The sequence below is a fragment of the Cryptomeria japonica genome, chromosome 6 (assembly GCF_030272615.1).
Source record: "Cryptomeria japonica chromosome 6, Sugi_1.0, whole genome shotgun sequence".
NCBI lineage: Eukaryota > Viridiplantae > Streptophyta > Pinopsida > Cupressales > Cupressaceae > Cryptomeria > Cryptomeria japonica.
The window spans coordinates 105533463-105550325 of record NC_081410.1 but is presented as its reverse complement, the minus strand read 5'-3'; the positions used below and the strand labels follow the sequence as shown (position 1 = coordinate 105550325).

The following is a 16863-nucleotide window of genomic DNA, read 5'->3' as shown; positions in this document are numbered from 1 at the left end:
GAAAAAAGATATTAAATAGACACTGTCCTGTAAAGTTTTATTAAATGCTTACAATCAGTAAAAGAATGCAACGCCGTACTTCTACTAACAGTAGTTATTGGTTAGATCTGCAAACCATAACGTTTTCCTATAACTATCAGAACTAAAAACACAGGATGCCAAAAGTTAGTAAAGATGAGTTTTGTTGATAAATATTTCTTAAGGAATCCTGTAACTCTTTTTAAATTTATGTTGTACTGCAGTCCATTTGATGCCTTCTGAATTTATTCTTTTTAAGATCATTAATGGAATTCAAATTGGTAGAAGAAAACTGTTGCATTGACAGTTTATCTTAGTGGATTAATTTTTTGGTGTTCAAGCAGGTTGATCAGAGTATTAGTGTTGAAATTGTCCGTTCTATTCTTTCAGAACGTGCAAATATGCCATGCTTAGCTGCCATTTCAGCTTTGCAAGTAAGTTACTCTTTGCATGCAAAATAAGATCTTACACAATTATCCTGGAATCACTATTTGATTGAAGTGCAACCTTTTTTGTGACCATTGATGCTTTTGTTAAAATAATTTTAGTTTTTTCAAAAACTAATAAAAATACATGGTATCTGATTTACAGTTGTCATGATTCAAACAGTATTCACTTCTGTATAATAAATATATATTATCATTTTACATAAAAACAAATTATTCTTGGTCTAACAAAGAAAGTAAAATCTTAATGCTGATATTAAATGGAAACCAAAAAGTGGTAAACTGAAATAAATCATGTATAATATGTGCAAGGAGCTTTTGTTGTTTATCAAATCTAAAGAGCTAAAACAAAGAAATGTATATGTATCGACAACGGATGTTGTAATATCCCCACTTTGAAATAGAATTTAATAATAAATTATAATAATATCCTCACTTTGAAATAGAATTTAATAATAAATGATAATAATAAAATTAAAATATAAAATGATATAATTAAATATGATTAATTAAAAATTAATTAAGTTAATGAAAAGTCAAAAGACATGAAAGGAAAAGTTGTGACTCCCTCAACAATGATATATAAAAGGGAGAAGAAAACCTCATTTGAGGGGGGGATAACTTGGTAACGAGAAGTGCAGATCTGATTTAAATAATAAGTGCAGATTTGATTATGAAAGGTTGTGTCCCTTTCAAATGGTAGAAATAATGAAGAGTTGCACTCTTTCAAAGGGTGATAATGGTGAAAGGGTGCATCTCTTGCCAAAGGGCATACATGATGAAGAGGTGTGACCTCTCCCTCAAATTGAGAGATATAAAGGGAAGGAATCAAAAGCATCTAGTGAGATCACCATTGATAAGATCAGATCAGAATTGTTATCAAGTTACAGGAAGTAACATTTGTGTTCTTTGTGGTATGCCTCCCAATCTGCAGGCGACATCTACAGTGCGAACTCCAACCACGGGCTACAATCTGCATACAGGTAAGAGGGGTTAAGAAGTCTTAAGGTATATATGTGTGTGGACATGTGTGCCACACACACACATATATATTAATGCATTTTTATGAATACATATATCTCTAATGATTACTTATATGAGTGTAGCAATAAAGATAGAAATCTATGTAGAATATGTATGTATATTTAGGATCATTAGAAAGATTAAAGAATATGTAAATGAAGACGTAAATTATGGAATGGAAAACAGCAATGAATTATAAAATGTAATATTAATGTGATTATATGATGGAGGCTATAGGGAAAAAATTCCCTTAGCCTAATGGAGGGATTATGATAATCCTTGGTAGGCAGTATATACTGAATATCTATATGCATATATATGGCTTGGTTGACTAAGTTCATCCAAGAAGAGATGGATCTGGCCGGTCCCCTCTGATGGACTTGGATGATGAGATGCATCATCCAAGGCAAGGAATTGACATATGGTCTTCCTTGGATGGCTTGGGTGTAAGAAAATTACACCCAAGACAGGAATCGAATTAACCCTCGATTTCTTGGATGGCTTGGGTGTAAGATGTTACATCCAAGACATGAATCGAATTAACCTTTGATTTCCTGGATGGCTTGGATGTAAGAAGTTATATCCAAGACAGGAATCGAATTAACCTTCGATTTCCTAGATGGCTTGGGTGTAAGAAGTTACATCCAAGACAGGAATCGAATTAACCTTCGATTTCCTGGATGGCTTGGGTGTAAGAAATTACATCCAAGATAGGAATCGAATTCACCTTCGATTTCCTGGATGGCTTGGGTGTAAGAAGTTACATCCAAGACAGAAATCGAATTAACCTTTGATTTCCTGAATGACTTGGGTGTAAGAAATTACATCCAAGACAAGAATCGAATTCACCTTCGATTTCCTAGATGGCTTGGAACCAAGATGGGTTCCAAAAAGGCGAGCTTCACACCTGCCTAAGGACATATCTTTGTATGGCATTCGTATCCTTTTTATTTTAAAGAATTGAAAGTAGTGTTAATTAAGTAATTGAACTTTAATTTCAAATTAGATTAGCTATGTATATATATTTTTGTTGTGTTCTAACAATCTGTTTTGTAGGACAATGATCTCTAACTAGTAGGGACATTACAGATATCAAGTGGGAAGCACTCAACTGGTAAATGCTTGAGACTTTCAAAGAGAAACCTTAGGTTTGAGTCTCCAAGGAACAAACTAAGGTTTGGAATCGGTAGAATACTAAACCTAACTTGTTAGGTGTCATGTACTCAACAAATGATGTTAGGCACAAGCCTCTGGCAATTTTGATGGAAGAGATAACCATTTGCATGACATCTTAGTCAAATTTCACCTTGGCAAAGGGAATTTATTAATTTACCAATAAAATAAGAAATTGAAGATGTCTTATAGATTAGGTAGTACTACTTGCATAAAGTAGACAGATCTTGACAGTCACTTTTGTTACCATTTATTATTGGTTGTGATGGTTTACTCGAACATATGCCTACAATATCATATATAAAGAAGAAAATAATTTAATTATAGTAATAATGCACAATTGACCAATGTAGTTCAAATGGATCCGAACATACATTCATTACAAGATTTGAGTATGAGCCCAAAAACAGAAATTGAAAAAATCTTATTGACAGCATATGTTTGGCTTGATCAAAATATGTATCCCACTATGAACTGTTTTGCTTTGATTAATTCGATGATTTTCTTATGTTGTATGTTGGAAATATTGCCATTGATGTAAAGAAGGTATTCACTAGTGCTATCATTAATAAAATAGATCAGAGTATTAGAAGTTGTCATTGATGTCAAAGGTATTGGAAGTTGCCATTGATTTCAACAATGAAAATATATCATTATCATTGATGTCAAATGTGGGAAGATTAATTATCACTGATGTCAAAAGGTAAATCATTGTAAAAGGATAAAATGACAAAGATCAAAGAAAGTTTATTAAACTTAAATTAAAAGTTAATATTAAAGGAGCAATGTTTAATTTATAAAAGGCAGCAAATTAAGGTTTGAATTAAAGGCGTGTTGTGACTATGATGTCCCCAATATAATTAAATGATAAATCTAATTATTTTGTTGTAAGGCCCCAAATTTAATAACAAATCTTTCGGGCCCTTTTATTTAATTAGATTAGACAAGTTTTTGTTGGTCGTGTCAGCCCGTTTTGTAACCCTTCAGGAAGTTTCCCATAGCCCATATATATGGCCGTATTAGTCATTGTTGTAGGTATGCGAATTTGGATATTTTTCTCTCTTGTGCAAATTCCTATTGGAGTTCTGTTTTCCGCCATTTTGGAGGTGAAAGACCCTCCCTATTTGGTATTTACAGTTTCGGTGGGATTCACACCTCACCCTATTCTGTTCGGTGTTCTTGTTCCGAATCTGGCAAATCTTGAATTTCATCATTGTTACTTCTCCAGTTGAGTATTTGTTAATCTGATTTACCTGCATAAGGATTCCTAATATTCCGAATTCGTCACTCAATACACTTGCGAGAGATTAACCCCCGCACAAGTTGAAGTCTACTGTACCCCCTCATCGTACGGTTACACTCCCTCCACACCACCGTACGACCTGCCTCCACACTACCGTACGACCTATTTGGCACCACCGTACGGCCTCTTCGACACTACCGTACGGCCCTGCACCACCGTACGGCCTCTTCGGCACCACCGTACAGCCCTTCCTTGGCAGCCATACGCACAGTCTCCTTCACCGTACGACTGCACTACCGTATGGTGCTTCTCCAACACTACCGTACACCCTTGCTTCCTCCACCAGTACGGTTGGGGAACATTACAGTGGTATCAGAGCTTGTGGTCTTGCTAGCCTGACGTGTCGTGGATGCAAGTGTACACCAGGAGGAGGTACCGTTCAGCCGATCGAATGGGGGAACCACAGGACCCTACAAGAGAAGTCATGGCACTATTAAGGGAGCTAGCCAAAAGCCAAGCTCAGCTCAATGACACCCTAACCAGAGGAGAGCAACGACAACAAATCATGGAGGAAACCTTACAACAATTGGCCTTGGGAAAAACGAATGGAGAACAAAATGGACAGGGCGATGATTCAGTCATGGGAAGGTCAAACGTCCAACGCTCACATTCACGGCCGCTGATGCCGACTTTTCCTCAAAAATCAGAAGCACCACGGGGGGAGCAAGAACCCACCTTTCAGGAGATGCAAGCACAACTGAGTCAAGATTAGAGGGATGCAAATCTCGAGGGGGACATATCCTTCAAGGATTATGTGGAGCTCTGGATGAAATACTCGGGCGGAAGAAGTCGGGGCCATTATGGACACTATAATAATGACATCAAGCAGAAGGTCGGTAAGATCAACCTGTCATCCTTTTATGGGGCCGAAGCAACCTCGGCACGTGCCTGGGTTCAAAAAGCAGATACTTACTTCCAACTTAACCCGATGCCTGCAGATGAAGCTATCAAGTTTGCAGCACTCCACCTGGAAGGGGTCGCGCATGAATGGTGGCAACATGGAATGATCACTCTTGCCCATGACCAGATAACTTCCTATGTCGAAGTCACAGAGAAGCTCATAGATCGATTTGATGGAAAGGATCCAGAACTCAATTTCAAGGAGTTGGCGCAACTAAAGCAGTCGAGATCTGTGGACAGTTACATCACAGAATTCCAGAGACTATCCGTGTTGGTGACTGACATCTTAGAGAGAAGATTGGTGGTCTTGTTCATAGACGGATTGATGGAACCACTGAAAGGTTGGGTGAAAGGGTTCAACCCCAGCACGCTTACGGAAGCAATAAAAAAGGCCCATAACATGGCAACATCTTCCTTTTCCAAAAGTTTTGCACATACCAAACCACCTTTCGTTCCGAGGGAAAAGGATAATAAACCCTATCCGAAGGGGTCATCGCTAGATGAAGCCACAAGACAGGAACTCAGAAGGAAGAAGTTGTGTTTCACCTGCAAAGAACCATGGGAACCAGGACACCGATGTTTGGGTAAAGGAAAGATTCACTATATTGAAGTGATGTCCGATGGAGAAGAGGAGCATGAAGAAAGCGAAACCCCAAGGGAAGGATTGGCCGAAGAAACCAGCCTAGCGGAGAGAATCTCCACATTGGTACGGAGGGGGGGCGTCATTGCCACACTGGCGGGTACCCCAAGGTGCAGTGTATTTAGAGTACGTGGTACACTCCAAGGGCAACGAGTTCTTGTTATTCTCGACAATGGAGCCTCGCTCAACTTCATAAACTCGTCACTCGTCAACCGTAGGGGATTGTGCACGAAGGAACATGAAGGGTTCGATGTCAAGGTGGCAGGAGGCAATCTCCTATCATGCACTCACCTGGTTCTGCAACTGAGTATCACTATGGGAAATTACACGGTGACCGATGATTTCTTTGTTGTGGATCTGGATGACACGAATGTCATATTGGGCATTCAATGGATGGAGACCCTCGACCAGTACACACAGAGCTTCAAAAGGATGGAGTTCTCGTTTGAGGTGGATGGCAGGAAGGTAGTTCTCAGGGGAGTGTCGAATGGCGGCCTGAGGGAGATTTCTGCCAAAAGGATGGAAGCCATCTTCAGACATGATGTAGTTTGGGCAACACATTGCCTGATCTCAACAAAACCTGTGAAAGGGCAACTGACGTACTAGTAGGATGGGGAACTTCAATCAGTTCCGGATGAGCATAGTTTGGTCTTCGCTGATATTCCACCTGGTATACCCGCACACCAAGGGTTTGAGCACACCATTGAGTTGGAGGAGGGAGAAAAACCTGTTATCACCACACCCTATTGCCACCCAAAGAAGTTCAAAGATGAGATAGAGAAAACGATCCAGGAACTCCTCGATAAGGGATGGATCCGGCCCAGTTCTAGCCCCTTTGCGTCCTCAGTGGTACTGGTGAAGGACGGGACTCTTAGAATGTGTGTCGATTATCGTGCACTAAACAAGAAGACTATCAAAAATAGGTACCCCATTCCCAGGATCGATGAGCTATTGGACGAACTACATGGCGCAATCTATTTCTCCAAGATTGATCTCCATTTCGGCTACCATCAAATCCGAATGAGGGAGCAAGATGTGGAAAAGACGGCCTTTCGTTGCCATTACAGACATTGAGTTCTTGGTCATGCCGTTTGGATTAACCAATGCTTCGGCCACTTTTCAGTCCTGCATGAACCACATCTTCAACAAGCAACTGCGTAAGTTCCTATTGGTATTCTTCGATGACATACTCATCTACAGCAAGTCCTGGAAGGAACATATGGGGCATTTGGATGAAGTATTAGGGATTATGGAATCACAATCATTGTATGCCAAAAGGTCCAAATGTGAATTTGGAATGACCGAGGTCCTGTACTTGGGTCACGTCATCAGTGCCTAGGGGTTACAAGTTCACTAGGAGAAGATTCAGGCCATTTTGGATTGGCCTCCACCCAAGACTCTCTCGGAGCTGCGCAGATTTTTTGTTTTGTGTAGTTATTATAGAAGGTTTGTGAAAGGATTTTCATAGCTTGGGGCACCACTGATAGATCTGACAAAGAAAGGATCCTTCCTTTGGAATGCGCAGGCACAACATACCTTTGAAAAATTAAAAGAAGTTATGAGTACGTGTCCGGTTCTGGCAATACCAGACTTCACTCGCCCTTTAATCCTCGAGTGTGATGCCTCGGGTGAAGGCATTGGAGCGGTGTTGATGCAAGACCGTCACCCCATTGCGTTCGAGAGCCAGAAGCTCTTGGGAGTTGAGCGGTTATATTCCATCTACGACAAGGAGATGTTCGCCATCATACACGCACTGACGAAGTTTCGACAATACCTCGTCGAAGCAACCTTTGTTGTGCGAACAGACCACAACAGCTTGCGATACTTCTTGGAGCAGAGGGATCTGAATGAACGACAACAGAAATGGGTGAGCAAAGTCCAAGCATTTAATTTCGACATTGAATATGTGAAGGGAAAGAATAACGTGGTCGCTGATGCCCTGTCAAAAAGGCCTGCCATATGTTCTTTATCTTAGATTTCGGCGGACTGGAAGGAATACCTGTTGGTTGAATACTCTAAAAATACTTTTGCCTGCGAACTGATGGATGGTCAAGTGCAGGATGACCAATACAAGGTGGTTGACGACATCATTTATTACAAGGACAAAATTTATCTGGTACCCGAATCCAAGATGAAGGAAAAGGTTCTGAAGGAATTGCACGACTCTCCCTTGGCTGGACACTCGGGATACTTGAAAACCTACAGACAGATCCGTGAAAGGTTTTCCTGGAAGGGGCTTAAAGATGACGTCCTGCAGTATGTGCGGGAATGCTCCACCTGTCAACAGAACAAATCTTAGCATAACCTACCTGCCGAACTCCTACAACCACTGCCAATTCCTGACCAGAAATGGGATAGCATCTCGATGGATTTCATTACGGGACTCCCTAGAGTGCAAGGAAAGGATTGCATTTTTGTCATAGTTGACTGATTGACCAAGTATGCACATTTTTTTGCCATCCCCACAGAATATCGAGCAATCCAAGTAGTCGAGTTGTTCTTCTGTGAGGTGTTCTGCCTACATGGTTTACCGCGAAACATAGTCAGTGACAGGGATAGCCGTTTTCTGAGTACCTTCTGGATGGAGTTATTTCGGTTGGCCGGAACCGAGCTGTCGCCCAGCATGAGCTACCATCCACAGACAGACGGACAAACCGAGATTGTGAACAAATGGCTGGAGGGTTATCTTAGGAACTACGTCACAGCACAATAGAAGGCTTGGGTTCGCTGGTTACATTTGGGTGAACACTGTTACAACACCACTTATCACATGTCGATAGGCATGCCACCTTTCAAAGCATTGTACGGTTATGAACCGTCTTCATTTGTTGACCTGGCATTGGGAGACAGTCGTGCACCAATGGCCAAAGATTGGCTTTAGGAGAGTTTAGACATCCTAACGTCTCTCAAAGACAACCTACAGAGGGCTCAGAACCAGCAAAAGATGTATGCTGACCGACACCGGATTGAGCGGAATTTTGAGGTTGGTGATCTGTTTTATCTCCGACTTCAACCATACAGACAATCCTCCTTGAAGACAAGTGGTAAGGAGAAGCTGAAGCCGTGTTTCTATGGACCCTACAGGGTGGTTCGGAGAGTGGGTGAAGTTGCCTACGAATTGGAGCTTCCTGAGGGGAGTCGGATCCACAATGTTTTTCACGTATCATGTTTGAAGAAGGTCGTCGGGCAGCGTGTCACAGTGTCCAGGGATCTAACACCCATCGATGAAGAAGGGAAACTAATTCTGGAGCCGGCAGAGATCGTCGATGTCAGAGAAAAGAGGTTGAGAACACGCACAGTCAAAGAGTTCCTTATACGCTAGAAGAATCTACCCATCGAGGATGCCACCTGGGAAGGCGAGCAAATTCTTGAACATCCAAGTCTGCAATTGCTTGAGGGCAAGCAATTTTTGGCCCGGGAGGACTGTGATGTCCCCAATATAATTAAATAATAAATCTAATTATTTTGTTGTAAGGCCCCAAATTTAATAATAAATCTTTCGGGCCCTTTTATTTAATTAGATTAGACAAGTTTTTGTTGGTCGTGTCAGCCCGTTTTGTAACCCTTCGGGAAGTTTCCCGGAGCCCATATATATGGCCATATTAGTCATTGTTGTAGGTATGTGAATTTGGATATTTTTCTCTCTTGTGCGAATTCCTGTTTGAGTTCTGGTTTCCGCCATTTCGGAGGTGAAAGACCCTCCCTATTTGGTATTTACAGTTTCAGTGGGATTCATACCTCACCCTATTCTGTTCGGTGTTCTTGTTCCGGATCTAGCAAATCTTGAATTTCATCATTGTTACTTCTCTAGTTGAGTATTTGTTAATCTGATTTACATGCATAAGGATTCCTAATATTCTGAACTCGTCACTCAATACACTTGCGAGAGATTAACCCCCGCACAAGTTGAAGTATACCGTACCCCCTCACCGTACGATTACACTCCCTCCTCACCACCGTACGGCCTGCCTCCACACTACCGTACGACCTATTTGGCACCACCGTACGGCCTTGGCACCACTGTACGGCCTCTTCAACACTACCGTACGGTCTTGGCACCATCGTACGGCCTCTTCGACACTACCATATGGCCCTTCCTTGGCAGCCATACACACAGTCTCCTTCATCGTACGACCTTTGTTCCAGTACCGTACGACTGCACTACCGTACGATCCTGCTCCAACACTACCATACACCCTTGCTTCCTCCGCCAATACGGTTGGGGAACATTACAGTGACATCCTCCTCACACATCGCCCCATTGCAAATGGGGACCTGTTGGTGTACGTTTTATCATTCACCGAACATTAGAATAAAATGTCAAGGACACTCTACCCTCTCTTGAACAAAATCACTACATGTGCCAAGATTCCAAAGAAAGACCACACGGGGACTCCAAGGTTTATATATGCGAACAAGCGACTTTACATGGGATAGATTCCTTGGTTATGTATGCTGAAATACAAAGGGGACTTACACTCAACTAATACTGATCACAAGTTAGGACTTAGACGAATATAACAACAAATGCTATCTTTTTTTTTTTTGGATTTTCAATTTTGGACTTCAAAAAACGATAAAAGGATAGGGGTTTAGAAGTTCTATTCTACTCCTAAGAACTCGGGAGATGGTAAAGATTAGGTGAAACCGATCAACGATACTTTGTTTCGCCACACTATGGACAACTAGACAAAGTAGGTGCAATCTTCTAAGGTTGTGCTTGAAATTTTCAGACTACGAATGATACCATCCAACAAACAATATTCACCCAAAGTAGAAGTTAAGCATCCACGATATAAGCTCAGGCTAACTTTACACATTGAATAAAAATCATCTATTCAAAGAAAGTATGAGCAGTAGTTTCACCAACCTATACTATCAAATCCTTCATTCATTTAACAACTTTGAAAGCAAATTTACTTTAAACAAAACTATTCTGTGTTGAAGAAAGATATGCAACCATGCAACCATATGATAATAATAAGGCTTTAAAGCAAACTGCAAATGAACTTATACTATCAAAATAGCTCTAAGCAACAATTGTTATCGGGAAAAAGTGTATAGTTAGTAATGTTAATTATCAATAGTTAGTTAGCCGACGGGTAGGTAGTTGGCGTCGCGACGGTTGTGTCGCACCCCTTCAGCTGTCATATATTGTACCACCTTTGGGTGTTGGGACATGTAATATTGACGACAGATTATAATATGAACATCCTGTGACATTAATGGCAAGCTTATTCTGGTACTTCTCTTGTATTTGCATTGTGCATTACTGTTCAGTTTCTGTATTCTTCCTGTTTACCCAGTGAGGTAAACATTTGGCGCCGTTGCCGACACGAATTCGGGAACAGGAGACACGGATGGCGCACAGACACAATGGGCCTACCCGTTGGTGAGGTGAACCCGGAGGTCGACGATGCCCAAACGGAACTCTACGTAGGAGAAGACACCGCGACGAGAGAATTTTCAATTCTACTCCAAGTAGCCATTCAGACCTACGTGCGACGAGAGGCGGCGGAGGCGGAAGTCCCACTAAGTGCCGTGTGGACAGCGTTGGAAGTGAGTCCGGAGGTAAATCGGTTGATGAACCATCTCCCCCGATTGCTAGCACAAGCATCGTTGGCACAACAAGCTCGCCTAGAGGAGATTGCCCAGGAAGAGCGACGCCAACAAATTTTGCAGCAGTACGAGGAACGGGAAGCAGAACGAGATGGCGCTAGGTCAGGGGTATTTGAACCGTGAGCCATACGGGGTGGAATAAAAAACACTTATTGTAATAATTATGTCATATTGTTGGCATAAACTTGTCTTCCACATTATGAATGAATAAAAGTATGCCATTAAGTATATAGAAAGCTGTCTGGGAATTAATGCCCAATACACTGAATAAAGACAAAAATAAGCCACAATATATAGATGAACGTGCAGTAGCCCAACGTGCCTTGATCCTTGAACAGCAAGCGGAAAGGCGACAGAGGTATAAGCGAAGAGAGGAGTAACGCTCCGAAGGGGACGGTGAGGCCAGCGGCCACCCACGGAGTCGGGAAGAGTTACTTGCGGAAAGCCGCCGTAGGATAGAGTGTACCAAAACTCAATTGAGGGATTTGAGGGACTTGCCACACACACCAGAGGCTAGGAAAACTCCAAGGAGTGGGGAGGAGGCAGAAGAGGGAGAAGACACCGGGGCTGCCAGGAGTGTCGGAGGGACACCGGGGCACAGCGGTCAAGCACCCCTTGTAGGATCTGACCCATCCGGAGTAGGACAACAGCCACCAGTAGTAAAAAGGCAAGGTATGGCACAAAAACAAAAACTTCCAAAGTTCCATGGGGATGGGAAAGAAGACCCTATCCGCCACTGTCGCACTTGTGAAACAATTTGGGGAGCGAATGGTGTCACCGATGAGGACGAGTGGGTAACACAGTTTCCTGCAACCCTGAGGGGCGTAGCCATCGACTGGTTTTCGGATACGGATAAGGCTAAAATTGGCACATGGCCAGACTTGAAGAAGGAATTTCAAGCAGAGTTTCGTCTCCTAAGAGATGATAATGAGATCGTAGCCGAAATCTACGGCACGAAACAGAGAAAGGACGAGACTGTTCGAACCTACAGCCGGCTGCTCAAAGAGCTGCTAGGAAAGATGGAGAACCAGCCGGCAGACGGACTGAAAAAATGGTGGTTCGTGGAAGGTCTAAAGAAATCCCTTAGATGAAAAATGAAGATAGTACCTCCCTCTTCATACTCCGACGCCTATAACAGGGCAATGGATTTAGAAAGTGAACAGAAGACGTCCAAGAAGAAGAAAAATAAATCCTCGTCGGAGGATGATTCCTCTTCTGACAAAAGTGATAGCAGTGATGACGACTCTAATCGGAAGGTACGGGCTCTCCAGAAAGATATGGAACGAATGATGAGAGAGATAAAGGCAACCAAAGGAAGCACAAGCAAGGGCGACGAAGGGGAGTTATGGTGCACGGACTGCCGTACCGACGGACACACCAAGGGGTCTTGTCCAAAAAAAGCATTTTGTGATATTTGCCAGATTGCCGGACACCTTACCAAGGAGTGTCCGTACAATATGAGGACTCGTAGCCAATAGGTTCTCTTTACAGAACCATCTGCGTCAGTCGGCACGTCCCAGCCTGCGAGCAACAACGCCTCGTCTGGCGGCTACCGAAACAACAGGCGAGGAAGAGGTAATAATAACAATACGAATAATAGAAGCCGAATCCAATACGACGCTAAAGGGCGGGCGATGATACAATGCCGAGCTTGCAATCACTAGGGGCATTTCGCCAGAGACTGTACAGTGGAGGAAGCACCACAAAAACTTTGCAAGTGGTGCGGTCCGGGGGACCATGATGATGGCAATTGTCCGAAATCTGGCATGAACCTATTGAATGTAGAAACGGAGGATGCACTCGCCATAACAAGGTCCAAGACGAAAACAGCCACTTATCCAGACCCCCGCACGGAAAAACGAAAGGCACTGGAGGCACGAGTGGAACTGGAGAAGGAGATGTCAAGGAGCAAGGATGCACAGGGGCTTGCGGGTACTTCTCGCTCTGAAGGAGAAACAAACATTATAAACCAACTGTTACAGGTCGAGATACCCGTCAAAATGAAGGACCTCCTGGAAAGTATGCCGCACTTGCGAGCGACGTTGTTGCAATCCGCAATAATAACCCCAGTAGGCCAACCAATACATGGCAAGGACAATCTTGGCGAGACAGCGGCAGACCCATTAACCCTGACGATCAACAATGGTAGACACCCAGCAGTGGTGGAAATGGGTATATTGGGCACCATCCTGACCGACACAATTGTCGACGGTGGGTCGGGAGTAAATGTCTTGCCAGAGGAAACATGGAAAAAATTGGGTAAACCTACTCTCTGGCCGTCCACCTTTAATTTATTGGGAGCAGACCAACACGGCATCTAGCCGCTTGGCACACTCATGGCGCAACCAGTGACGATCGGAACACAGCCGTTCGTCTTGAATTTTGTGGTCATCCCATTGAAGAAGAAGGGGTACGACGCCATCCTCGGCAGAGGCTGGTTGGTGGCGGCCAAAGCAAACCACAATTGGAAGAAGAACACCTTGTCCATGGAAAAGGCTGGCCGAAGGTATACCATTGACCTCAAAACTCAACTGGTCAGTGAAGAGTTGGTGTCAGAGTCAGAGTCCGACGGAGACGATACCGACGAAGGAAAAGAGGGTAGGGAACCAGATGACGAAGGCATCTTAGGAATTCAAGCCTGTTCTGAGGATGAGACGGATTCTTTAAGAGGGCTCTTCCATTGGCAAATGGAAGACTATGAATTATTGTACGGGTGCAATATGTTGGGGATTGAAGGACCTGACATGAACGAGTTTCCGCCAGAATACGGACAATACAAGGAAGGGGATGTCCCTATGGATGACGCACCAGCGCACCAGTTCGACAAAAGTAAGCCCATAAGATACGAAGAATCCGCACTTCAAGTTACAAACCTTGGAGAAACTTCAGAACAGAAAAATATTCTGGTCGGTGACGACTGGAATCCGGTCTTAAAGACGGCGGCGTTCAAAATCTTCACAGAATACAAAGATGTGTTCGCTTGGACGTATAAGGACCTCAAGGGGGTACCACAAGAACTTTGTGTACATCGGATCCCTCTGGTTCCCGGAGCCGTGCCCGTACGGAAGAGGCCATACAGGATGAACAAAAATTATGCGGCTAGGGTAAATAACGAAATTGACCGCATGCTTGAAGCAGGGATTATCTTCAAGGTCCAGACGAGTGAATGGGTATCACCCATTGTGATATCCTTGAAAAAGGAGGCCGATCAGATAAGAATCTGTGTAGACTTCAGGTGTTTGAATGCTGTCACAATTAAAGATCCATTTCCCATACCATTCACAGACACCATCCTCGAGGAAGTCGCGGGTCACGAAATTTATTCATTTATGGATGGATTCTCCGGATATAATCAAATTTCCATTGCAGAGGAGGACAAATTGAAGACCACCTTTATCGTAGAAGATGGCGTCTATGCATACAACCGGATGCCATTCGGGTTGTGCAACGCGCCAGCTACCTTTCAACGAATAATCCTCCATATCTTCGATAAAATGTTCGTGGGAAACTTCAAAGTATTCTTGGATGATTGGTCCATTTACAACACGGAGGAGGCACATCTGGCCGCACTTGGCGAATGCATGGAGAGATGCCGACGAGCCCGCCTCGCCCTAAATCCCAAGAAATGCAGATTCATGGTGCCTCAGGGCAAGTTACTAGGGCACATCGTCTGCAAGGCTGGACTAAAGACGGACCCTGACAAAGTACGGGTCATTGTGGAGATGGAGGCGCCCGACGATGTCACTGGCGTCAAGTCATTTCTTGGACACATCGGGTATTATAGGCAGTTTATTAAGAACTTTGCCCAAGTATCATACCCACTTGATAGGCTGACACGAAGGGGGGAGCCGTACGTCTGGGGGACGGCCCAAGAAGAGGCTTTTCAAGAGTTAAAGTCACGGTTGGTGGGTGCGCCAATCTTGACATACCCGGACTGGGACAAGGAGTTCCATGTACATGTCGACGCATCCAACTTCGCCATAGGGGCCACCCTGGCACAGGTTGGCAACCACGGGCTGGACCACCCAGTGTATTTTGCAAGTCGACTCTTGTCAAACGCAGAGAGGAACTACAGCACGACGGAGAGAGAAGCCCTCGGCATGGTATACTCCGTCCAAAAATTCCGACATTACCTATTGGCGACACCATTCACATTTTATGTGGATCACCAGGCGTTGATGTATTTGGTGAACAAGCCAATCATCTAGGGGCGGATTAGTCGATGGCTGTTGCTGTTACAAGAATTTACGTTCAACATCATTGTCAGACCTGGCAGGAGCCATGTCATAGCCGACCAGCTATCACGGATCAAGTCTGGAGAACCGACAGAAGGTGTTAGCGAGGATTTTCCGGACGCCCATCTTTCTCGCATTGCCATCCTTCCTCATTGGTACACGAGTGTGGGTGAATACCTGTCAACGTCAAAATTTCCTAAGGAAATGTCACCAGGCGAAAGACGGAAACTTGTATTAAGAAGCCGAACATTCCAACTTATAAATGGTCTTCTCTACAAAATGGGACCTGACCAGATCCTACGACGATGCGTCTTAGAAGAGGAAATCCCAGGAGTATTGAGAGAAGCCCATGAAGGGGCCGCGGGAGGACACATGGGACTGGATACGACAGCAAGGAAGGTCCTACTAGCGGGCTTGTGGTGGCCGACACTGCATAATGACGCCAGAGAATGGGTGACAAGTTGTGATACATGTCAGCGTGTTGGGCGACCGTTAAAGAGAGATTTCATGCCACTTAACCCGTCGCATGCTCAAGAGTTGTTCGAAAGATGGGGGTTAGACTTCGTTGGTCCATTGAAACCGAGTCGCGCCCGACGATGTAGATACATTGTCGTGGCGACAGAATATTTGACCAAATGGGTCGAAGCGAGGGCTTTGGCAGACAACTCCGCCGTCAGTACGGCGAAATTCATTTATGAACAGATTATCACCCGGTACGGAATACCTATTCAACTGACAAGTGATAGAGGGGGGCACTTTGTAAATCATATTGTTCGACTACTGACAACCGAGTTCAAAATTTTTCATTCTCTATCAAGTCCGTACTATCCCAGGGCAAACGGTCAGGCTGAGGCGACCAACAAAATCATCGTGTCGGTAATTTATAAGTCCTGTGGGGTGGAAAAAGAAGACTGGGAAGAGCGTCTGCCTTCGGTACTTTGGGCGTACCGCACAACTTACAAAGTAACCACCGGGCAGACACCTTTCCAATTGATGTATGGCCAGGAGGCTGTGGTACCGGTCGAATTCATGGTGCCAAGTCTCAGAATCGCTATTGACAACAAGCTAGGCGACATGGAAAGCCTTCGAGAGAGACTATATGCCTTAAATAAGTTGGATGAAAGACGGACGATGGCACAATGGGTGACAGACGTGGCCCAACAACGCAGGAAATACTGGCATGACCAACACATTCGGCAGGCGAGGTTCACGCCGGGCCAATTAGTCCTAAAGTATAACGGACGGAACGAGATTAAGCCCGGCAAGTTCAGAGTGAAGTGGCTAGGTCCTTACAGGATCCGAGAGGTCGCAGCGAATGGATCCGTCAAGCTCTCGACCCTCGACGGACAGGAAATTCCAGAGGGCGTCAACGGGTCAAAACTGAAAGTGTATCACCAGAGGCTGGAGGCGCGCAGGAGCAGCCCACCAGGAGGGCGCGCAGTCGCAGTCAGATAATGAAAGAAAATGAAAAAAAAAAAATTAAAAAATTAAAAAAAAAAAATAAAA

The 16863-nt window shown here is 44.0% G+C and overlaps 1 protein-coding gene across 5 annotated transcripts in view; it reads left to right on the top strand.

The window, feature by feature from the left end:
- LOC131030537 (glycine--tRNA ligase, chloroplastic/mitochondrial 2) overlaps positions 1–16863 on the top strand; it is a 305534-nt gene that overhangs the window by 208360 nt on the left and 80311 nt on the right. For 3 of the 5 annotated variants that reach the window (XM_057961390.2, XM_057961393.2, XM_059207195.1), the window contains one exon: positions 360–452. The exons of 1 other annotated variant lie outside the window; for it this stretch is intronic. In XM_057961390.2, coding sequence (XP_057817373.2) covers positions 360–452 — 93 coding nt within the window. The remainder of the gene's footprint in view (positions 1–359; positions 453–16863) is intronic. One more of the 5 variants, XM_057961391.2, reaches the window with a different exon arrangement.